The 23,799-nt window shown below is 35.6% G+C and overlaps 3 protein-coding genes and 1 long non-coding RNA gene across 7 annotated transcripts; 2 read left to right on the forward strand and 2 right to left on the reverse strand.

The window, feature by feature from the left end:
- Window positions 1-3,815: 3,815 nt before the first annotated feature.
- On the reverse strand, window positions 3,816-6,880 carry LOC147552535 (flavonoid 3'-monooxygenase-like). Its single transcript, XM_086665353.1, has 2 exons — window positions 4,860-6,880; window positions 3,816-4,550 (listed from the first exon to the last, which is right to left on the reverse strand). Exons 1-2 carry the CDS (start codon window positions 5,811-5,813, stop codon window positions 3,915-3,917), a joined length of 1,590 nt encoding a protein of 529 aa, XP_086521479.1. The 5' UTR covers window positions 5,814-6,880; the 3' UTR covers window positions 3,816-3,914.
- Window positions 6,881-6,952: 72 nt separating this feature from the next.
- On the forward strand, window positions 6,953-8,343 carry LOC147552536 (F-box protein CPR1-like). Its single transcript, XM_086665354.1, has one exon. It carries the CDS (start codon window positions 6,953-6,955, stop codon window positions 8,120-8,122), a length of 1,170 nt encoding a protein of 389 aa, XP_086521480.1. The 3' UTR covers window positions 8,123-8,343.
- Window positions 8,344-9,613: 1,270 nt separating this feature from the next.
- On the reverse strand, window positions 9,614-10,633 carry LOC147552537 (uncharacterized). Its single transcript, XR_015236741.1, has 3 exons — window positions 10,434-10,633; window positions 10,176-10,289; window positions 9,614-9,777 (listed from the first exon to the last, which is right to left on the reverse strand). It is a non-coding gene; the product is annotated as an uncharacterized LOC147552537 (long non-coding RNA).
- Window positions 10,634-11,919: 1,286 nt separating this feature from the next.
- Window positions 11,920-20,934, forward strand: LOC147552538 (urease-like). Of its 4 annotated transcripts, none has more exons than XM_086665355.1 (19): window positions 11,920-12,277; window positions 12,851-13,055; window positions 13,224-13,297; window positions 13,850-13,895; window positions 14,421-14,526; window positions 14,852-14,994; window positions 15,461-15,571; window positions 16,082-16,245; window positions 16,396-16,774; window positions 16,871-16,979; window positions 17,692-17,831; window positions 17,950-18,087; window positions 18,172-18,263; window positions 18,766-18,895; window positions 18,980-19,138; window positions 19,285-19,440; window positions 19,918-20,052; window positions 20,214-20,285; window positions 20,544-20,934. In XM_086665355.1, the coding sequence occupies exons 2-19, from the start codon at window positions 12,930-12,932 to the stop codon at window positions 20,763-20,765; spliced, it is 2,502 nt and encodes an 833-aa protein (XP_086521481.1). In that variant the 5' UTR covers window positions 11,920-12,277; window positions 12,851-12,929; the 3' UTR covers window positions 20,766-20,934. The 4 variants fall into 4 exon arrangements, with proteins under 4 accessions (XP_086521481.1, XP_086521483.1, XP_086521482.1 ...); XM_086665357.1 differs by having other exon boundaries at window positions 12,889-13,055; XM_086665356.1 differs by having other exon boundaries at window positions 12,063-12,277; window positions 12,917-13,055.
- Window positions 20,935-23,799: the final 2,865 nt, after the last annotated feature.

Genomic DNA, 23,799 nt, shown 5'->3' on the forward strand with positions numbered 1-23,799 from the left:
AAACAAAAATATTACTACGAAGATACATATATCTTCGAGTGAGGTAGGCCCTAGACCATTTTGAGGCAAGTAAGGCCATAAACCAAGGCCACCTGTTTATAATCCTAAAGATGTGAAGCTACTCGGACAACATTTATTGAGATGTACAAGTACGCACCCACAATCATTAGCTTTATCCCTTCAACATACCAAATCTATCCCTACATGAACCCAAAACCCCAACCGTTTGTTCTACAACATGCACATAATGACATTAAGATCACCAATGTCTATCAGTGTCTCCATCTTGCCATAGATCTTTAGGCCTTTGGTATAGGAAGAGCAATGTTTAGTAAAGACAGTGCGTTAGAAAGGTAAATTTATGCATTTGCTCTTCCTTTACCAAATTAGTTTAAGGAGAGCGTTATAAAGATCATTTAATAAATAATGCTAAAATATAAGAACTTTGATAAAAATTAATAATAAATCTAATATTCTATTCACTTGTAATTTTCTCTCACATAAACAACTCAACCCTAATATCGTCACTACTAACAACATCACCATGAATATTAAAAAAACTTGCAAAGTTTACCATCACTGTAGTCTTAGTTTCAAGCTTTTAATGACGCCTCAAAATCTCATGGATGAGGAACCACCATTGATGAAGGAGGTCACCTACATCAAGAAAGAAGAGTCATTTGACTTAAACGAAGACATCGACTTAAACGAAACCATCGACTTAAAGGAGGGCATCGACTTAAACGAAGGTATCGACTTAAACGAAGACATATATAATGAAGATAATATGTCTTAGGTAAAGAAAAATCATTTCTTGTCTTCCTCTATGGTTGAACAAACGTTTTTGGGCTTTAGGTCGTTTTTGTTTCGTAAATGATTTTCGGTTGGGTCGACTGAAAAAGACAACAAATTTCAATCGGGATGACTGAAAAAGACGACAAATTTCGGCGGGTCCGCTGAAAAAAACAATAAATTTCGGCCGAAACGGCTGAAATTGTTCTGTTTTTTCATCCGCTCTGGGCGAAATTTTTAAAATTTTCAGTTGTTCTAGATGAAAACCTTCATTATTTTTATTTATGCTAAGAGAAATTTCTTTTATGAATCTTCACAAGTTACTTTAATCAGTGTTAAAACCCTAAAAATCTATGGAGAAATCAAGCAATAACAAAAATTACAAACCCCTCTTTGGAGATGAGTGTTGTGTTAGTCATCTAAGGTTTAGGCTTCCATCTTTATATCTCTTTCTTTGATCGAAACAAACAGGTTTAGAGGTTTTTTTTTCTCTCTTTTAGTTGAACAGGTTTTAAGGGTGTTTATCTCTCTTCTCTCCTTTGGATCGACGAACAGGTGTTTGCTCGAACATGATTTTTCTCTATTCTCTATCTTTTGGTCGAAAATAGTTTGAGGGGAGGGACCAAAGTTTAAAGTTGAGATATTTTAGAAAATAGTGTTTATCTCTCCCTGTTCTAAAAAGAATGCTCTCCCTATCTAATGCACCGCCTTTGCTAAAAATTCTTCTTCCTATACCAAAGGCCATCTTTTAGAGTTTGTCACTCTTCTTTTCAGCGAAGATCGTAACAAGATTCTAGGGGCTTGACATTTCGTATGTACATACTTTTGGTAGCTTTTTCCATCCCGCATTACAAGAATCCCTACTACAATAGGGTATAACTGAAGTTGCATTTGTTGTTAGACGGCTAGAAAGTTTGGCACCATGATATCTGAAAGCTTCTAAAGAAGATGAACTCAGTAGAATTATATGACCACAAAATTTAAGATTTACAATTGGGCCAAGAACTTGAGCCAATTTCGCCAAGTATATATATGTAGTGAGAAGAGGCTTCCGACCAACAGCAACCCTAGATGTCCCTGGCAAAGATTTCACTTCCCCCTTTCGATCTCATAATGCACCAAGATACCAATAATAGCAAAGTGAACTCATGGTCATATTTCCTACCAAAAAGCTAATAATAGCAATAACAGAACCAAGGCCTAATTTTATACACAAGAAAGGAGATGGAATATGTTGAAATCTAAAACTGCTTGACAGTAGAGATTAGTTGTTTACGCTGAAAATAGAAGAGTCCAGCCACAACAACAAATTCACATGAGTAGAACAACACAAAGAGTAGGATTGTCTCAAGGTATAAAAAACACTTAAACTTTGACTTATTAAAGGTGGAAAGAGATTATGAGTCTACCATTAGAATACGGGTTGGGCAACCCTTGTTCTAAACAGAATATAATTAGAAGAACGAAATTAACAAAAGAAAATAGAACGGGTTGCTTTACTTATAGTTCTCTGTGTCTCCCATTAGGCCGTTCAAGATACTGTAGTTTACAATTGAAACATAACTCTGTAATATTACAAGACCTCTTTGTAACTAGAGATGACTAACAATTTACGAACGAGAAAAATCACTAACGATAGAAAATACTCACTGTTGTCCTCTTTCTTCCTCGCGTGTCGTTTCCTCAGCATCTTCAAAGCGTTGATCGTTAATTTGAAGCTGTTGTATATAAGAAAAAATAAAATAAATAATTACAAAAGAGAAGTATATGGAAACAATTTCAGTAATATTCTGTTTATTTCTTTGTTACGTCCTGTAAATGAATCTTGTGTGTATTTTACCATGAGCTCGTGCATACATTCATGATACGTCTCTGTAGTAAAATAGAATCTTAAAACAAAACAACTTTCTCAAACACACTTACTTTTTAGCTGAAAAAAACACAAATGTGACTTGAGAGGAATAACTGTTTCAAGATTAATCGAACTTCAAAAAACTTTTGGTACGTGACAAAATTATGACTATTCCCGTCTAACTTCTAAGATACTTTTGAAGGACTATTCCCGTCTAACTTCTAAGATACTTTTGAAGGACTATTCCCGTCTAACTTCTTAAAACAAAAACTTTTGGTACGTGACAAAATTATGACTTTTGGTGCCAAACTTCAACCACGGCCATTTAGTATGAAAATATGAGTGTTGAAAAAGAAAATTACGTGAAATTTTTTTTGAAATGATTTAATTATAAAAGAAATATTTAAATTATTTATGAATCTAAGCTCAATGTATGATGTTAATATATGATTTCCCTAACAGTTTTCATGTAAAACTTATATAGTTTGACGAGTCTTTTGTTTCCACCAAACATTATTTTAGAATTTAAAAAAGAAAAATTACACTATGAGAGTAAAGAATTCACAGCTAGTCTGTTGGTTTTTTTTTCCTAAGAGTACAAAATAATTTTTGTTTAGATAATAAAACGTCGATGTCTAATAAGATTCTAGAAAGACTGAACTATCATACTTTGATGATCAAATTAGGATGTTGATTTTGAACAGGTTATATGTATATGTTAGTCATTAAATTTGAGATATCTTAGTTATTTTGGGCGCTCTAACTATCCCGATCATTGGATCTAAACATCATTCAAACCCAAATCTGTCAAAAAAAAATACACTCAAATATGAACAATACTAACTACTCAGATTTGTAAAAGAAAATGAAATTTTTTTTGGCGAAGATGAGAAGAGATGGTGGTAATGGATGATGGTGATTGTTGATGAAGATGAAGGCTGTGGGGGAAAGAAAAGAGAAAAACAAAAGTTACACAAATAAAATAAAAGAGAGAATTACAAAAATAAGAAAGAAAGGAACAGAAACTAAAGTAATGTTTAAGGCCCCTTAAAAGCGAAAAATGGGTAATTTGGCCAAAATTTGGGGACAAAAACAAACTGCCAAACAAAATTGGAGGACAAAACTAACTGTCGGACACTTATAAGAGTCAAAACGGTCTGTTAGTCACAAATTAGGAGCCAAAACAGAATTAACTTGATATTGTATCATTACAACACGGGACGAAAGGAAAATGACATCAACCATTTCAGCATGAGGATTATTTGCTCTTTTATTCATTATAAAGCTTATGACTGGATAACCTTGGTGTGGGAATAGCAACAAGCTGTGTTGATTTCTTTAAAATAATTCCAAATTTCTCGGAAAGATCGAGTTTTGTTCCTTGGGGCATTTGCCATTCAAATGAATGCAACAAAGAAGCTAAAACATATTTTGTCATTCTTTCAGCAAGTGGAATTCCAATGCATACTCTTTTCCCAGACCCAAAGGGAAGATAATTGAAATTGTTACCTCTATAATCAAACTTTTGGTGAAGATCATTACTTAAAAATCTTTCGGGTCGAAACTCTAATGGATTCTCCCACACGTCTGGGTCTCGATGCATTGCCCACACATTGAACAACACTCTAGCTTCCTTGGGAATAATGTAGCTACCAATTTTGCAAGATGAAATGGCTAAATGAGGCAACAATAGTGGTGCTGCTGGATGCAATCTAAAGGTTTCTTTGATTACTGCATCTAAATATTGTAACTTTGACAAATGAAACTCTTCTATAATGGTGTCTTTTCCTACCACTTCATCTAATTCCTCTTGGACCTTCTTCATAATATTTGGGTTGTTCATCATCTCTGTCATCGCCCATTCTAACGTTGTTGACGTCGTATCAGTTCCAGCCACAACCATGTCCTATTCAAAAAAATCATTAGAAAAATATTAGAACCTAACCCATAACTCCCAAACAAAGAACTAAGATAAGAAAATGTGGATGGTGTTTCTTTTTCTTTTCTCTTGGACATGTCTAACTCATCTTAACCTAAACCGTCTTACTCAAATGGACCCAAAATCAACTCAACTCAGTCATTTTCGGACGAATTAGACATCAAGTGTTAGACAAAAACAAACTAAATTCTAGCCGGAATCAATGAAGAGACCCCGAATAAGATTTCAGACACACTTATAGAAAAACAAACACAACCAAAGAAGAGAAGAAAATACCATTAGCAAAGCCTTGAGTTGGATCATTGTTATTGGTGTTTTAGCATCCTTTTGTTCCACAAGCTCCAAGAGGAACTGCAAAAAGTCCTTGCTCCCTTTGATGGTTTCATTTGCCTTATCCATTTTCTTGTGATGCTCAATAATTGAATCGAATATCCGATCTATCCAAGATAAAAGTGACTTGCATCGACCTTGAATTCCTAGTATATCTAGCCATCTAAGAGACGGAAAGAGATCGGAGATATTAGGTTTGCTGGCAAGCTCAATCATATCATTGAATGCTTGTCGAAATTCAACTGCAAAACTAGTCCTCTTCTCCCCTTCTAGTGTACTACCCCACAGCATGCCCATAATTACATTAAGAGTCGTTACGAATACTTGTTCACCGATGTCTATCGGTGTCCCAATTTTACCATACAAATCTTTAACAGTTTGTCGAACTTCTTTTCGTCGAAGATGGTAACAAGAATCAAGATTTTGGTGACTCAACAATTCATGAACACATATTTTTCGAAGCATTTTCCATCCTACGTTACAAGAATTCCAAATGATATCGATAGAACCGTATGACAAAATTGAAGCTGCAATTGGTGTTGCGCGGCTAGAAAGTTCAACATCATGATCTTTGACAGCTTCTTTTGCTAAAGAAGATGAACTCACTACAACAGTATATGAGCCACCCAATTTAAGCTTTAGAATTGGCCCATAAACTTGAGCCAATTTAGCAAAGTATATGTGGAGATCAGGTTCTAAGGAGAAAAGGCTTCCTACCAATGGCAGTCCTAGAGGCCCAGGAAGTGATTTCACTTCCTCGTTCCTCATCGATCTCTTGGTAACATACCAAGAGATAGCGAGAACTGCGACGAGCACGGAGACTGCTAGACAGGAGACTTGGTACCCACCGGCGTGGCCGTCCCAGCACCACCCTGCCCAGCCAAGTAGTTGTGGAGACATGGTTGTTTATTTGGCACCAAATTTTGAAGAAGAGAATAGCAATTACAACACTAAAGTCTAATTTTATACCGTAGAAAGGAGCTAGAGATTTTGGATATCTCAAGACGGCATTGACTACTTGAGAAAGGAGATGTGGTCGGTCCCTTTACAAGGCATTAATTCAATAGTCCAAAAACTGCCCATTGATGTGGATGGTATTGAGTTTGTTATAGTATCTTAAAAGATGGTTTTGACATCCAACTAACATTTCAACCGTCTAGATTTTTTTCGTGCAATTCAATCTTTACAACAAGAAGAAGCTGCAAAAACAACCGAAGAGCTTGTTGGTGTCGTAGAAAAAACATTCGAAGAATTTCCTAATGAAAATCTCAATTATACTTTTTTAACATCGCAAAATTGTATGGTTGAGATAATGAAGAATTATGGAGGAAACTGTTATAAATTACCTCATATGGGAAAGGCGAGATTAGAAAGAATTGGTTGTCTTCCTAATCAACTTGAATGTGATTTTGAGCTTGTGCAAAATGTAAAACAACATTTGCAACTCATAGATTGAAAAGGATATAAATTTAGTATTTTAAAAAAGTTGTTGTTTTTCTTACTTTTCTGATTATAGTAGTTTTAATATGGAGAATAATTTAATGATTGTGACTCTTTTTCCTAGAAGTAACCTAGAAAAATGAAAAATGTTGCAATGAAACTTGGGGTTTGTGTTAGCTTGTCTTTAATAAAAGAATAAAAAGTGTGTGAGTAAGAATAAAAAGTTTCAAAAAAAAAGTTATTCCACTCAAAATTTTGTACCCGGATAATTTCTTTGTTTCCCCAAATCACCCACCTTAATTATTCACTTGGACCAAACCTTATTAAATGGGCCGTGTAGTGTACCCAAGAGCTTGACCCAAAGTAGGGGACGATTAATTTGGGGTTTATAAAACAACCTTATCTCTAAAACGTGTTATTTGATTAATCTAAAACGTGTAGTAATTAGAAACTAGTTCCAATACGAATTTCACTTGAATTCACCTTACTCAAATTTAGAGCTTTAGGTAGTAAAGTCTATATATATCTCAAACCAAGCTTATTCTATTTGTTGTCTTCACATCAAAACTCAAAAGAAGAAAAGAAAAGAAAAGGTAAGAATGTCTAATCTCTCAGAAGTAGATTTCATTAATATCCTCTCTCGATTATCAGTAAAATCTATCTTTAGACTTAAATGCGTATGCAAGTCGTGGAATAACCTATTTGATGATCCGTTTTTTATTCAAATGCACCTCAACTTAGCAAAAGAAAGGAAGGACTTTAATCTCATGTTTGGATTTAGCAATCTATACTCTCCAATTAATAAAGAAAAACTATCTTCATTATGGTCTAATATTGAGGTTAATATGATCGTTCACCCAACTAAACTTGATTATCTACATGGTGATATTATCGGTACTACTGATGGCTTGATTTGTATAAAACACCTGCTTGGAAATAAAGTTTTTATTTGGAACCCATCAACAAAGCAATACAAGGAAATACCTTCTCCACCTAGATTTATAAATCCTTTTAAAAGAGAAACATATGGATTTGGTTATGATAATCAGAAGAATGATTACAAGTTGGTAAGAATGGTGCCTGTGATAAAGAAAGATATAGAGAAGGATTTAGGTTCTTATGAGCCTGATGATGGTAGTGGATTTTTTGATGTTCAAGTCTATACGTTACGGTCGAATTCATGGAGAATCGTTCAACAGATTTCAGATAATGGGTATAATGAAACTGATGTACCCGGTGTGTTTGCTAATGGGTCTCTTTATTGGATGTCTGACAAGAAAAGATTGCTTCGCTTCAACCTTAGTGAAGAAAGGTTCGACGAACTTTCACTACCTTTTGATGACTGTGCTACAACAACTTTGGGTCTGTTGAATGGTGATCTTTCTGTATGTCATGATTCGTATGAGATCACCAATGTTGATGTATGGGTTATGAAGGCTTATGGAGCAAACGTGTCTTGGAGTAAATTGATAACTATTTCCCAACCAGAAGTTTTGGAATCGATGGAGTTAGAAAGGCCATTGTTGTGTCATAATAATGGTGAAATCCTATTTGAGGCTGATGTTTCAACAGATGAGTATATGGGTTATGCTTTAGTTACATATGATCAAAATAAAGAAAGAGTTACAAACATCGTAGAAGTAGATGGTGTATTCGGCTTGGAGACAGTGGTTAATTATGTGGAAAGCCTAGTTTCAGTTCATTCGAAAACAGATGTGGAGGAACCATTAGAACAAGTAAGAAAGAAGTTGAAGACAATGAATGTATAGAACAACAAGAGGTCCTGCCATAATGATATGAAAGCCAGAAAGGATGACTACATCGATTGAAAATTTAATATTGGTTTGAATGTAAATGGTACTTGGATCAAGATTATGAGCCTTGCTTCTTGTTTTTAAGCTCTGCTTTATGTTCATCTTAATGTTCGTTATTCATTTTAAGTGCAGTTCATATATATATGAAATATAGAGAGGTTTTAGTTGTTTCATAATTGTGATTTTTAAAAACTGTACTTATTGTTCTTAGCTTTTCTGTATTTTTCATTCTTTCCTCATTGCAAGCCTTTATCGTGCTACTTTTTGCGTTTAATGGGTACTTTTTTTTTCTCTTGAAATATTTAATCCAAGTAAAAATTATGTCAGGAGTGATAATTTACCTGGTGAGGTTCTGATCAAGCTATGCTGAATCCGAAGTTGATTTTCTCCATTCATATTTAGCCCATGATTCGGTTCCGCTTTACTCGCTAATGAAGGAACTCCTTCCTGAATGGTAGAGCACATATAAACTAGGTCATACTTTACTCTTATATTCTGTGATCAGCTTGAAGTAAAGCAAGAAACTGTAGTAACACTATCTACATAAAAGATTCGAGATAGAATTTAGAAACAATACAAGCTAAGTATCTGATGAGTTTTAAAGGAAGAAGTTTCTCTTGATAGAGCATCTAACATGGCAGGATACCAAGCTCCTCTTCAAGAGCTAGATGCAACCCCCTCGTGGTCGAAAACACTAACAAACATCCTAACACTAGTCTCAATTTGAAGTATACTTTCTCATGACTTCTGATATCATCAAGCCTAACATATTATTGATGACCATATATATGAGCGTAAGTTTCTAATAATGTGGCGAAAGAAGAAATCGATTTAGTTCTCTTTTGCTAGCAAGATGCAAAATGTAATATCTCTACAAGTCTAATATATATGATAACAAGCGTGCAGCTAAAAAGAGAAGAAAAGTTAAGCCTTACTTGTGCACAAACGAACTTGGAGTATCCAACATTCGAAAAGAACTAAAAATATGGAGGGTATCCTTCATAACTCAAATACAGCCACTTTCTATTATTCTCGTATCGATATGAATTAGATGACTGTAGCTTAGCTATTGCAAATGTCAACTATAGTAGTACTACTACTATATCTAAGCCGCAAAATATAGCCCGATCAATGTAAAAAGAAAGGAAAAATGAAAGATAAAAGTTTGGTTTCATACATTCACACGTTGAGAAGAAACCTTATGAATCATGATAACTAACAAAATATTGAGTATATCAGCAAGAACAATAAGAAATTCACCTTAGCTGATATTGCTACCGCTGGAGCGAGATCGATGAGTGTGTCTACTCTACTTCAAATTCATCATTACAGACCTATAATCAAAAGAGAGAGATTATTTAATTGATTGCTTTCACCAACTAATAACCTACAGAGAGTAGAATTCGTCCTGGTAAATAAAAATGGCAACTGTTTTTCTCTTGAAACCTGTCTAAATGAACTGCTGAGATGAGAATCTGCATTAGTGGATCGGCTGGAGCCTTACAAGGTGGTGCGAGTAGGACGTCTTACTTTCCCTTATCACCTTCATAGCAACATTTTCCGAATCACCCCGACTTGCCACAAACCACCTTCGTATACATGTTTTTCTTCTAAAAATCGGAATGAACGTATTAAAAGTGCAGAAAAGATAAGTTTGAACTACAACTTCATGATATTCTTCTGCGTTTTTTTCGATGATGACATGATATTCTTCTTTAGCTACCCAAATTAAAACTTCTCATAGAAACTAAAATTTGGAAATCATATAGTCAATAATCACATTTCCAGCAAAAATTGCCAATCATATAATCAATATTTTCAACGATAAAACTAAAGAATAATTGCCAATCAAAAATTTTAATTAGGTTTGAAATGAACTTTAGCTTGGCAACGAAAAGCATGAAATCCATTTCCAGCAACTTAATGAGATATTTGTTAAGAATCGAACTAAGTATTCTACTAGCATATCAAATTAACAAATCAAACAACAAAAAACAGTTGAATTTACCAATGAATAAAAAATTCTGGTGAAAATATCATTCTCCCCTATTTGAAGTTCCAAATCTTCTTTTTCAAACATTATTTCCAATCCTTTCGTTCCTCCAGAGTTTCATCGCCGAATCTGAGAATTTCAAAATGGAAAGTCATCAGATCAAATAAGAAGACCTAAAACGGTGAAATATAAGAAAAATGACAAACATGAACAAGAATTCATATTGAAAAGATTATCAGAATCAGATCAGTGATATTTTAGAATTAACAATACCGGATGCGTGAAGATCGGTTAAAAAGACGCTTCTAGAAAACTGAAAGATCTTCTTCAATGGATTCTTCTTCTTTGGTCGAATTCTTTCGTCAATGGCGCTCTCGTCGTTACGTTTTCTTCTAGTTGGTTAAGATCAAGTTTCCACACCTCCCTCCTTTTTTTTCTTCTCCTTTTCCTTTCCCGCCTTTATTCTTCACCGCGCGAGATAAAACGTGAAGGGAACTATTTAAGGGCGCTATAAAATTACTAAGCCCAGCTAAAAAAGATACTACCGGCAGCATCTTAAGACATTAGCGCTATAACAACTTGTAAAATATTTCATTTCCCACGTGTCATTTCCAATATCATTAAACTTGGATCCACGCACCTCGTCACCTCGTCACTTCGATACTTGGGTTGAAGCACTTCTACCTCGAACAAATGGTTTACCATCTGATCTCTCTACTTGCACTAACAGAAAATACAATAAAGATTTCAAAAAAGAGTATTTGTCTCAACTTTGGGAATTTCTAAGTTTTTGGAAGTCTCGTATATTCAAAAATTTAACTTACAGATTTGTTTTGTGTTGGACTTTTTTTTATAAAAATGTTGTCATGAAAACTCATTAAGATAACAAAAAGTGGCACCAACCCAAATAATTTGGGAAAAAAAAGAATATAAGTGATTTTAAAATTTTCTAAAAATATATAAAAATAGTGGAGTGATTCGTTGTCGAGCTTTCTAAGAGCTCCTATTTAGGAGCACTAAGGGAGAAGTCCTTTGAGCATCTCCAATGCAAAACTCAAAAAAATCTCTATTAGTCCTATTTGTCGAGTTCCAATTGAGATTCTCACTCCTAGGTGGCGAAAATAGAGATCCTCAATTCTTGTATGTCTCCAATGCAAAACTCTAAACTTTTTTATTTTACTTATGTGGTATGGTTGTTTTTGTAAAAAAAGTAATTAGTTATTTTGGAAATATACGAAGACTCGATTTCTGGAGTGTCCTCTTGAGATATCTCTATTCCACCCTTGACACATCATCTTTGAGTTCTTAGTTGAGTTTTGCATTGGAGATGGTTTGTTAAGAAAAATTCTGAAAATCCTATGTGGCACTCCAAATTGTTAAGATTGAGTTTTGCATTGGAGATGCACTTAGTCTGTCAGAGAGCCCAACCAAGAGAGGCCTCCTATTGGACAAGTCCAATTGAGGATTGAAATTTCAAAATTTAAGGGGTGGTACAACACATCAAACTACGAAGAAAAAACACTACTACTACAGTATTGAACAAGACCCATTCCACGATCAATTAACAAATATAATTCTTTTAGAACAATGATAAGATCACGAAAAAAATTCTAAGTCGATTTCAGAAGAAAAACTCAATTTACAACTTGATTAAATAGTAATATTTTTTTGAATTGGTCTCGAATCTATTTACATTCTCAATTCGGGTGTGACAATTGACAAACTCTTTTTCTAACTTTTTTTTTTTTTTTATGAAATATCTATTTTTTTAACTTATATCTTAGTAAAGTTCAACAAAAAAAAAAAAAAACTTATATCTTAGTATAACCACATTGTTATGGTTACGGTGCATGTGGTATATATTGCTGGATCCATAAACATTTAGGCACGCGCATTATCCTCCCCGCGCATTATAGCGGACTGACGATTAGCTCAAACAGAAAACCAGTAGAACCCCATAAACCCGTTATTTCGTTCCATTTGACTCTTCACTCTTTCCTCCTTCTTCTTCTTCAGACATCAAGAAACACACTCGCATTAGTAATAGAAACAGATGAGAGATTCTTCCGAACTGAAACCCTAAGACTCGCACGGAAACGGAAATCTTCATCATCTCTGTAAGTTAACTTCATTTGTGATTCATTCTTCATATCAAATGATTGAAATTTTGAAATCCTTCTTTAATTTGATCATATAGTTTCTGTTCTTGCTTCATCTTGATGATAGTTTTCACTAGGTAGTATGATTCTGCAATTTGATGAAGTTGTTTTGTTTGTTATGAATTCATTAACTTAATTGTTTGTTCTTCGATTAAATCATTTGGTACAATGTTAGTTATTGTTACATATTCAACGAAGTATATGTGAAATGAGACCTAATCCGATGAGTAACTTCTTCTGCTTTAGGTTTATTTTAGCTGTGTTATTCAATGGAATTGTTTTTCTTGCTAGGATTTCATTCACGTAACTTAATTTGATTGATTTTTAGTTGTGATTGATACAGTTTTGTTTCATAAATTTCCATTACTAATTAATCAATAATCATATCTCTGAATCAAGGAAAAACTTATATAATATCTTCTGCTTAGATTTGACAATTAATGAAACTGGTTCATTTAGTTGTTAGGTCCAAGTTTAACTCTCTTCGTTTTATTTTGCTAATTTTATTTGGTTTTAACTTTCACTACTTAGGTGGTGTCTCGGTCTTGGCTTTTATTGTTATCGTGTAGTGAGAATAGTGAATTCATGATTCAGCAGTCAAATTAGGAAAATGAAGTTGACACCAAGAGAAGCCGAGAAATTAATGTTGCATGAAGCTGGATTTCTTGCACAAAAGCGTCTCTCTCGGGGTTTGAAGCTTAATTACACTGAAGCAATATCACTTATAGCAACTCAGGTATTATTTGCTATTGAGTCTTGTGCTAATATAATCTAATTAAGATATATAGAAATTAGAATAGTGTCTTTTTGCAGAAGCAGAAAATCTTATGGGGAACTATGACTTAGATGTTTTTTGTGTAAATTACACTTTCAGAGTTTATGTTAACATGTTTCATTATGGTAGATTTTGGAGTTTGTCCGCGATGGTGAAAAGACGGTTGTGGAGTTGATGGACATTGGAAAACAACTGTTAGGAAGGTAAGACTGAGAATCCATGTTTTCTTGAGGGCATTATTATGACTTCCTTTTTGAAGGATAATTTATTCAGATAGAAATATAGAATGACCCTTCATTATGAATATTATATATATATTGTGTGGCTTATCAATCTGTTCTTCGCTATTATATGAGAGGGACCGGAATGCCCTCACATAGAATTCATATTGGTGAGATTCATGGTTGTTGAGTCTTTGTGAAATGAATGTTGGGTGGTTATTTTTTTGTAGCATCGGTCTTCCACAATGTGTCATCATAAACACCAAATGCACCACCGAACCTTCTAATTTCACTAGCAGGTCGAAATGAGCTACATCTCACTGAAATATCTTTTTGGTCCAAGTGAAGATGAGCCTCGATGGTCTTTCCATAGGGGTTCCTACTTTTAAGATTAAGCCATTCTATTGATGTAACTTTTGGCGACCGATAGTCTGTCTGATAAGGCTTACTTGAGTAAGATTGTTCTGCACTGGTTACTACTTAAGCAGAGAATTTTATAAAGAGCCTAATTCTAGTCCCCTTTTTGATCATCAGGAGACAAGTTCTTTCAGCCGTTCCACACCTTTTGGAAACAGTCCAGGTAGAATTTATCAAATCATTGATCATATGTTGAAAACTTATTCCTAGAACAACTTAACCCATATGGAGTGGCTTCAGGTAGTGCTTGACCTTTTGACTTATAGTCTTACTCCGTCTTTTGCATAATATTGCCTTCCCTTCTCCACCTTAAGTTTTAAGTTATTTATGCCCAAGTTGGTAAATAACTAAATATGCTATCTCCCATGGTTGGTGAAATAATAATCCATCATTGTATTTTTAAGGAAAGTTTTTACAGTTAAATAATGCTTTCCTTTTAAAATGTTTGAAAGAAACGCATGTCATTTATATCTATTAAACGGAAGCAACATAAACTATGGTTGTAACTTCACCAAAAAGTAGCAACTGGTTCTGCTTTGATTTACAAAAGCAAGTACTTGCCGTTTGACATTTATCTTAGACTTGGGAACCAAAACTAGTTTCTGCTTATTTGAAGCTCATTTATTTAATATTGGTCTTGTGTGCTTCTAATTTCTTAATATAATGAATTTTACCCTATTGTTGTCAGGTTGAAGGGACCTTTCCAGATGGAACAAAGCTGATTACAGTTCACGATCCTATCGCCAGGGATAATGGAAACTTGGAGCTAGCTTTATATGGTTCTTTTCTTCCAGGTTGGCAATACCATTTTATGGCATGGACAATTACGTACACTTTTCTGCCTAGTCATTCAGATTCCGAGTTCTAGTACCATGTGTCTATGTCAAGTAGGTAGGTATTTCATCTTCAGAAAATGTGGTAAGAAAACTTGAAACCTCTGCTATTATAAGCTGATGGGAACTTGAAACATTTACCCCCCTTTCCATTCTTAATATAGGGTTTGAAATTCTAGTCACGATTAATGCTGATGTCTCAAGCAAGACCTGCTGGAACATCAAACTATGGTGACAAGCTGTTGCCCTTAATGAGATTGGAATTGACAAAACATTTTTTTTACAGTTCCTTCGCTAGACAAATTTTTTGAGACCTCGGATGATGACGTTCCTGGCGAAATTATCTATGGATTTGGTCAAATATCGCTTAACGTTGGAAGACAAGCTGTTACCCTTTTAGTTGCTAATCATGCAGACAGGCCAGTTCAGGTTCGTGTAATCCATGCTGTTGTTAAAACAGGATTGCTTCAATAGCTTCCAGCTAATTAATTCTGTCTTTATGATGATTTATTAATACTTTTTTATCACCTGAAAACTGTTTTTTTTGGCAGATGTAGTTTTAGTCAGTCTATTTTATATTTTCCTTGTAATCTTCACCAGTTACTCTGAGAGTCTGTATTCATGCCGTAAGCACATAGTTAACCTAAAAGCAAATCTACTTATTAAACGCTTTAGGCACTGCTCTTCAGCCTGTTTTCTCCAATAAATACAACATCTTATGTTGATGTTGAAAGATCTTCCTCCCCTCACTATTAGTCTATTATTAAGCAAGTGGGGCTATTACTTCACATCTCTCTAAATAATCAGTATCTCATTGTTAGCAAGTTCTGTAGCCAGAATTTCTGATTCAATTTATTGAATTTGACATCCTTTTGCTCTCGTACCTAAATTGCAGATTGGCAGTCATTATCACTTCATCGAGGTAAATCCATATCTGGTTTTTGATCGAAAAAGAGCATATGGTATGCGACTGCATATACCAGCAGGGACCGCTACTAGGTTTGAGGTATTATCCTGCTACATTTGTTTCTGAACTCAGTTCTGTGTCTCACTTATCATTTTACTTGTTGCTAACTTGCTAACTTGGGTCGGTGAATCTGTAATCATTTCTACTCCTCGTGTACATTATCATGTTACTTGTTGCTAACTTGCTAGCTTGGGTTGGTAGAAAGGCTCAGCCCAACTATCTAGGCGCGACTAGAAGAAGCTTTCTTCTTCAAAATTGTCTTCTCTTTGTGTCATGCTTGTACTCATCTCTGGTTTATCTGTTCTAGTATTTTCCACTGCTTTACAGCCATCCTTCCTTATTCTGTGAAGCAAACAATATCCTTCATGGTGCTCGGTCACTTTGATCCCCGTGCTTAGTATTTATTAGTTTGTATAGTCACTTGTACTTTTTACGTATATTTGCATAAATAGTTCCAAATGTGGCTAAGGGAATTGGACGGGTATGTATTTGTTCTGTTTTTCATCCATTAGCTCGTACTTAAGATCATTGAACTGGTTGCTTGACCAGACAGGAGAAACGAGAAGTGTTACTCTTGTAAGCATTGGAGGAAGGCAAGTGATCAGAGGTGGGAATGGCATTGCGGATGGTCCTATTGATGTTTCTCAGGTTACCAAGGTGATGGAGGCTGTGAGTACTAAAAGATTTGGTCACAAAGAAGAAGTTAATGCTAGGTTAGGACATTCAACTGTAATACTGTTCTTGGAATCTTGTCCCCTTTTGTCCTCCCGTATTGTATTAGCAAATAGTTAGGATTATTCGCATCTCCCTGACCCCATAAGAACAAGAAAAGTATGTCTAATTTCCGAATTTTAACTCTGCAGTGAAGGTACCGCAGGAGAAGGTCATCTTTTCACAAGACAAATTTCTCGTAGGACTTATGCTAACATGTATGGGCCTACAACTGGGGACAAAATCCGCCTTGGTGATACGAACTTGTATGCAGAAATTGAAAGAGACTTTTCTGTATATGGTGATGAATGTGTATTTGGTGGCGGGAAAGTGATAAGGGATGGAATGGGGCAAGCTTCGGGCTATCCATCATCAGATTGCCTGGATACTGTTATAACAAACGCTGTGATAATTGATTATAGGGGAATATACAAAGCAGATATAGGTATCAAAGATAGACTGATTGTTTGTACAGGGAAAGCAGGAAATCCAGATGTAATGGATGGTGTTTCGCGTTGTATGATTATTGGGGTATATACTTCTACCATTAGCACTAGAGTAGTAGAGTAACTATTAACACAAATCTTGGTTCTTGCATATTCTTATTCTTCCATTTCTTGAATTCAGGTTGGTACTGAGGTTATTGCTGGAGAAGGACTTATTGTAACTGCAGGGGCCGTAGATTGTCATGTCCACTTTATCTGTCCTCAGTTAATAGATACGGCAATATCAAGCGGTGAGGAATCCTAATTCTAAACCTGAACTCTGAAGTGTATTAGAAAACTTTGACACTTTATTCTGAACCATAATTAATCTACTTTGCATAGATCTTCTAAGGAATTCATGTTAGTGCATGGCTTCACCTGTGATTCCACTGTGAGCCATCTAATCTACAGAGTCCAGCTCGAGACACTTCTAAGTTGTAAATTTGTAATTACCAGTCCTTACCCAAAATGCCACTATTGTGTTTTGAGTACTAGTACAATCATCCTTATCTCCATATCAGGAGAGATATTATGAAAAAGCTTTGTCCAATTACCATGATTCTCACAAGTGAAATGCGAGGAAATGAAGTGCGTTAGCATTCTCAATCCTGTGAAGTTGTAATGCATGAGATATCCTTGTATGATTCTTTACATTCAATTGCCATGCCGATAAAAATGACAAACAAATTTTTGAAAATATTTGGCCAAAACTCCTAGGCCACTTTCTCTTGAATTTTTTTTTTTTGACTAAAAGGATCCACAATTTTTTTTTTTGACTAAAATATTTTGCCAGTGCACATTTTTGGACATAGTAAGTTTTGCCCAAGTTCGCATGTATTATGTAAGATTTGCACATAGTTTGGCAACCAATAGGAAATTTGGTCTTCGGTTCAATTAGAAGAAATATTGCCAGATACTTCCTGAATTACTTTTCAGTTTTCACATGTTTGTAAATTCATGTAGGTATCACAACGTTAATTGGAGGAGGGACAGGACCAGCTGATGGGACTCGTGCAACTACTTGTACTCCGGCACCAGTTCATATGAAGCTTATGCTACAGTCAACTGACAATTTCCCCTTAAACTTTGGATTTACAGGGAAGGTTCGTAAGCTCTACATTTAACATTATTTGAAGTCCAAAAGGAAACAGTTTGTACGACTTGAGATTCTTTCTGCTTTTCTTACCTTCACTTTTTTCATTACTCTTCCTGGTTATTTAGGGTAATAGTTCCAAGCCAGATGGGTTGGCCGAAATAATAAAAGCGGGAGCAATGGGTTTAAAGCTGCATGAGGACTGGGGAAGCACCCCTGCTGCAATAGACAACTGTTTGAGTGTTGCTGACCAATATGATATTCAAGTATTATATTTCAAATCATTACGACTTCTATTGATCTACTTTTTTTTCCAAATCTTTGCCTGATGCTTTCCTTATTATTAACAGGTAAATATCCATACTGACACCTTAAACGAATCTGGATATGTGGAGCATACAATTGCTGCATTCAAAGAGAGAACAATCCATACTTATCACAGGTGACGCTGGCGTACTTATTGTTATATCTTTGTCATTGATAACTCAACATTGAACAGATTTGTAATTTAACCTGCATTTTATTTACAAGCGACAGCTTTTTTCACTCTTTTCTGTCTATTTACGAACTATTTCTTCCCAAAGTGTTCCACCAAATTCTTATTACCATGGGAAATAATGACTACTTATAAGTGCATTCTTAGCCTCTACTGAATTGGTAAACCTTTTATTCTGACTAACTTTATCACTGGATAAAAGTTCGAGCACTTCTTATGCGGGGTTTGTCTTTAATTAATTTCTCTTTTATCCTCTAATTTTGTAAATGAAGAAAATTGGTTTGGTTTCATATAAGCATAATGTTAATATTATCTGAAATGAGTTTCTGTACCTGTATCATTTTCTTTTGTCTTCTCAAAAAAAATTAGAACCATGCATCATTACTTACTTTTAGTTTATCTTTCATATTTGTTTTTCTTTTAAATATATATCCTTCTTGTTGAGCAGTGAAGGTGCAGGTGGTGGTCATGCTCCAGATATCATCAAAGTATGTGGTGTGAAAAATGTCTTGCCTTCATCTACAAGTCCGACTCGTCCTTTTACCTCTAATACAGTAGATGAGCACCTCGACATGCTGGTATGATAAAAATAAATAAATAAAAATATATATTTTTCACTTTCAATGTTTTCTACCTCTCAAAACATGTCGGATTTCACACAGATGGTCTGTCATCACCTTGATAAGGACATTCCAGAAGATGTTGCATTTGCTGAATCTCGAATAAGGGCAGAAACAATTGCTGCAGAAGACATTTTGCACGATATGGGAGCTATCAGTGTTATTTCTTCTGATTCACAAGCTATGGGCCGTATTGGAGAGGTCTGAAAAGTCAATCGACCGTTAGCACTTTTAACATCTTAAATGATATGTCATGTAAATTTTTTTTTTTTTTTCTGTTTCTGTGTATATTCCTGCTTGAATTCTAGCCTAATTCCCGTGATCTAACATATAAATTCTCTTATCAGGTGATAACCCGTACGTGGCAAACTGCTCACAAGATGAAGGAACAGAGAGGAGAACCACTCAACAATGACAATTTTCGCATTAAAAGATACATTGCCAAGTATACCATAAATCCTGCAATAACTAATGGGATTTCACAGTATGTTGGTTCCATTGAGGTATGCTACCTTAGTTTTAGCTCAAACTGATTAACCTGTCTCAGAAAAACTAAGAACTCGGGTAGTTAGGATCATATCACGTAATCCTGATTTTTCTTTACAAACGACCACCCAGATTAGACCCGCAAAATAGGTCTCTGAATATCCGCATCTGCACACATTTTGTTGTGTTGGGGTGTCAGGGTATTTATTTATTTTTACTTTTGGGTCAACTGTTGTTAGACTACACAAAACCAGCATTACATAGAGTGGTATTTTGGGTCAAGTACAGAAAAGATGTACAGCAATTTCTTATAGTCAAACCAAATAAAATGATTGGGAATGTTCGACACAAGAATCCTAGAGTTTGAACCGCAAAATACCAAAAAAAAGAAAAGAAACGGAGGAAAGAGTGGCATATTCACATTGGATTGAACTCTTGATAAATTTCTTACTACATGAGTTCCAGACTAACTACCATATACTTGGTTTCCACAGTTTGGGAAATTGGCTGATCTTGTTCTATGGAAACCTTCTTTCTTTGGAGTAAAACCAGAAATGGTTATCAAAGGCGGTGAAATTGCCTGGGCTAATATGGGCGACCCAAATGCCAGCATTCCTACGCCTGAACCGGTAACAGTCGCTTTATTCTTTCTATAATCCATCAACTGTTTACTCCCCCGTGACAGTAACCCTGATGGACTGAAGATATGGTCCACAAGTTGATGAAAATCACTTTTTCCACTTTGTATTATTAGATTCTAATACGGTGTACTAATCTCGAGTTTTTGTAGGTGATGACGAAACCTATGTTTGGTGCAGTTGGCAAAGCTGGAAATTCAAATTCAATCGCTTTTGTCAGCAAGGCACGCCCACCTCCTCTCTTCTTGTAACGTTAGTGTAGAGGTTCATAACATACCATGTCGGTCCAGAAAGAGCCTGACAAGGCCTGTTTATCAGCCCTGACTACACGGCAAAACCCACTTAGCGGCGACCCATTTATGGATGAACACCACGGGCTATAAATGCACCGTGCCGCGATGGCTTGGCCTGTCAAGTGCTATGTCAGTACTACAGCCACTACTAAATGCATAATAACTGTAGTTTGTTTCATATGATATTAGGCTGCGAAAGAAGCTGGAATTGGGACACAGTACGGGCTTAAGAAGAAGGTTGAAGCCGTGAGTAACGTGCGTAAACTTACTAAGCTTGATATGAAGCTCAACGATGCACTTCCGCGTATTGAAGTGGATCCAGAGACTTATATAGTGACGGCAGACGGGGTGCACCTCACTTGCGCTCCAGCCACTACAGTTCCTCTTTCGCGAAATTACTTCCTCTTTTGAGCTTGACGATCGAACTGAACAGAGTAATGGCTTAAACTTCGAGAACAAGGTCTTACCAATTATCAGAGAATGAAAATAGTGTAGAAACTAAATTTGATTGCCTTATATGGTCTACCCACGAAAATCTAATTCTAGGAATATCTTCAATGATTTGTTTCATAAGCTGAAATGCTTTCTTTGTTGTGTTCTTTTCCCACTTCACTGACAGATGGTCATTGTCATCCATCTATAATTGGAATGAATACCCGCCTTTTTTTTGGGTTTTTGAGAAATCAAGTACTATCTATTTTAGTCGTTACAAGATAATGATACATCATGAAGATGTGATAAGCATGGTCCTCGCCTGAGTAACACCAATAATGAAGAGGCCTAAAACACTAAATTATTAACATGTTATAAAATATTTCATTGATGGGTTCTTCTAAACCGATTTTGACTACCACGTTTGTTAAATTTGTAGTCTTCCCATTCGAAAATCAAAAATAAAAAGAGTTGGGTTGGGCCACTCATGTAGGATCACCAAAAGAGGGGCTCCCATCCTCTCAGGAAACCCACCCCTGGACTCTCCTGTTGGACTAGTTCTGTTGAAGACTAGGTTCGAAAATTTTAAGAGATGGTACAAACCGTCCAACTAAAAAAACTACTTAGGTGACTATGGTGAGAAAAGGATACACGTCATCGAAAACAAAGTCGATTCTAAAGAGAACAAAATCAACAATCGTGACTAGAGGGTCAACTTTCTATGCATCCTTTTATTTGAAATCGTCAGCGGAAATTTTCTATGCATCTATCTCTCAAATTGTGAAAATAGTTTAGATATTAATTTAAATTTTCCTCTCAACTGTATCAGAATTTTCAGAAGATGTACAACTACTCTTTTCTTATCTATATTTTATTATAACGCCAAAATAATCGTTAGTCAAGTTGCTAGTGTATCTATTCCGCAATAAAGAAATCCCATCTTCGGTCCCATAGAAGTAGTTAGATGGACTTTATGCCAGTTAAAAAAACAATAATTTATTATAACCACATTCATATGATTAGGGCGCATGTGGTACGTAATGCTCGATCCATATACATTTTGGCACGCGCATTATCCCCCGCGCGTTTCAGCAGACAGAAAACCAGTAGACCCAAATAAACCCGTTATTTCGTCCCATTTTCCGATCTTCATTATTTTCCTTCCTTCTTCTTCAAACACCAAGAAACACAGTCGTAGTAGTAACACTAGCAGATGAGAGATTCTTCCGAAAACCCTAAAACTCGTGTAAGTTTCTCTGAAACTCTGATTTTATTTCCAATACTTTCTCTTTAGATTTACAAATCTCTTATATAGAAGAAGAGATGAGAAAGAATGACAAATCAGTTACAAAAAACTAAAAACAATAAAGTTGTTACTAACTTTCTTGTTTTCATATCAGGGTGCCTTTAGACACAATGGAAGCTGTTCCACACTTGTTGACTTGGTATACTGGGAATGATTGACTGAGAAGCTTAGGGCTGGTCCTGTTGACCATATATAATGCTCATTTGCCCTAATCTCTTCGTTATTGTCTTTACCAGAAACCTAGTTTCCACAGCCCTCCTCAAACCGATGGTGATGAAGAATGAAACACCATCAGTTTGGCTCGAAATTTCTTAAACAAATCCTCTGGTAAACCCTTGGTAAAGATGTCAGCGAGTTGATCAGTAGTGGAGATGTGATTTACCATAACCGAGCCATTAGAAACCAAATCACGAACATAATGGAAATCCACTTCAATATATTTTGTTCGTGCACGAAAAATAGGGTTCGAAGCAAGATATTTCGCACTTATATTATCACAGAAGAGATGAAAAGGACGAGTGAGAGGTAACCGAAGCTCGTCCATAAGGTAAGACAACCAAACTAACTCTGTAGCAGTGTTTGATAGCGATTCTGCCTCTGTTGAGGATTTAGCCACTGTGGCTTGTTTCTTCGAACTCCAGGAGATAAGACTGGAACCTAGGAAAATACAGTAACCCCCAGTCGACTTCCTCGAGTCAGGACATCCAGCCCAATCTGAATCTGAGTAAGCTGTAAGAGTGGTTAAATCACCAGCAGACAATGTTATTCCTGACCCCCATTGAACCCTTTAGGTATCTTAGGATTTTTTTAACAACAACTAAGTGAACTGATGTTGGTTTATGCATGAACTGAGCTGCATAATTAACGGCAAATGATATATCTGGGCGAGTGAGAGTAAGATATTGTAAAGCTCCAACCAGGCTTCTATATTCAGTAGGATTGGAGAGATCATCTCCTTCTATGAGTGACACTCTTTTACCACTAGAAACAGGTAACTTTGATGGCTTAGTATCCAGCAACTTTGATTTTTTGTAGTAACTGCAATGTGTATTTGTTCTGTGTAAGGAATAATTGACCCCTGATGAAGATCAGTGGTGACTTCTATACCCAGAAAATATGATAAAGGACCCAGATCTTTCATTTTAAAATTACTGCTCAAGTCCTTGATGAGTGTTGAGATTTGAGGTACTGAATTTCCTGTCAAAATTATATAATCCACATATAGAAGGAGTATCATTGTTGAGGAAAGATGATGAAAAACAAACATAGAGTGGTCTGACTTGCTTTTCTGAAAACCATATGTCAATAAAAATGTTGCAAACAAACATAGAGTGGTCTGACTTGCTTAAGACCATATAGAGCCTTGTGTTGAATACAAACAAGTTTGTCTGTGTCTGGTTTAATAAAATCAGGTGGTTGAATCATATAGACATCTTCATCCAATACCCCATGCAAAAAAGCATTTGATACATCAAGTTGTTTCATCGATTTCTTAAAAAAAAAAAAGTGGGCAAATAGTCTAATTCTTTTTCCCACCTAAAAGGTGGAAACTGATTTCTCACCCTCTCCTCCCGTAACTCTCCCTCCTCTTGTAACTCTCTCTCCTCCCGTAACTCTCTTTCCCTCTATTCCTCCCGGGACTCTCTCTCTCTCTCTCTCTCTCTCTCTCTCTCTATTTCTAAAGGCACCTCCACAAAATTCTAGAGA

The sequence above is a fragment of the Eschscholzia californica genome, unplaced genomic scaffold, assembly GCF_041429995.1.
Source record: "Eschscholzia californica isolate CP2 unplaced genomic scaffold, dmEscCali1.0.p SCAF_3, whole genome shotgun sequence".
Classification (NCBI taxonomy): Eukaryota; Viridiplantae; Streptophyta; class Magnoliopsida; order Ranunculales; family Papaveraceae; genus Eschscholzia; species Eschscholzia californica.

Coding starts and splice junctions, on each gene's coding strand:
- LOC147552536 (XM_086665354.1), top strand. CDS start 6,953: ATGTCTAATCTCTCAGAAGTAGATTTCATTAATATCCTCTCTCGATTA.
- LOC147552538 (XM_086665355.1), top strand. CDS start 12,930: ATGAAGTTGACACCAAGAGAAGCCGAGAAATTAATGTTGCATGAAGCT. Junction 17,832..17,949: donor ACTTTGGATTTACAGGGAAG/GTTCGTAAGCTC, acceptor CTGGTTATTTAG/GGTAATAGTTCCAAGCCAGA. Junction 18,896..18,979: donor ATGAGCACCTCGACATGCTG/GTATGATAAAAA, acceptor GATTTCACACAG/ATGGTCTGTCATCACCTTGA.
- LOC147552535 (XM_086665353.1), bottom strand. CDS start 5,813: ATGTCTCCACAACTACTTGGCTGGGCAGGGTGGTGCTGGGACGGCCAC. Junction 4,551..4,859: donor AACTCAAGGCTTTGCTAATG/GTATTTTCTTCT, acceptor TTTTTTGAATAG/GACATGGTTGTGGCTGGAAC.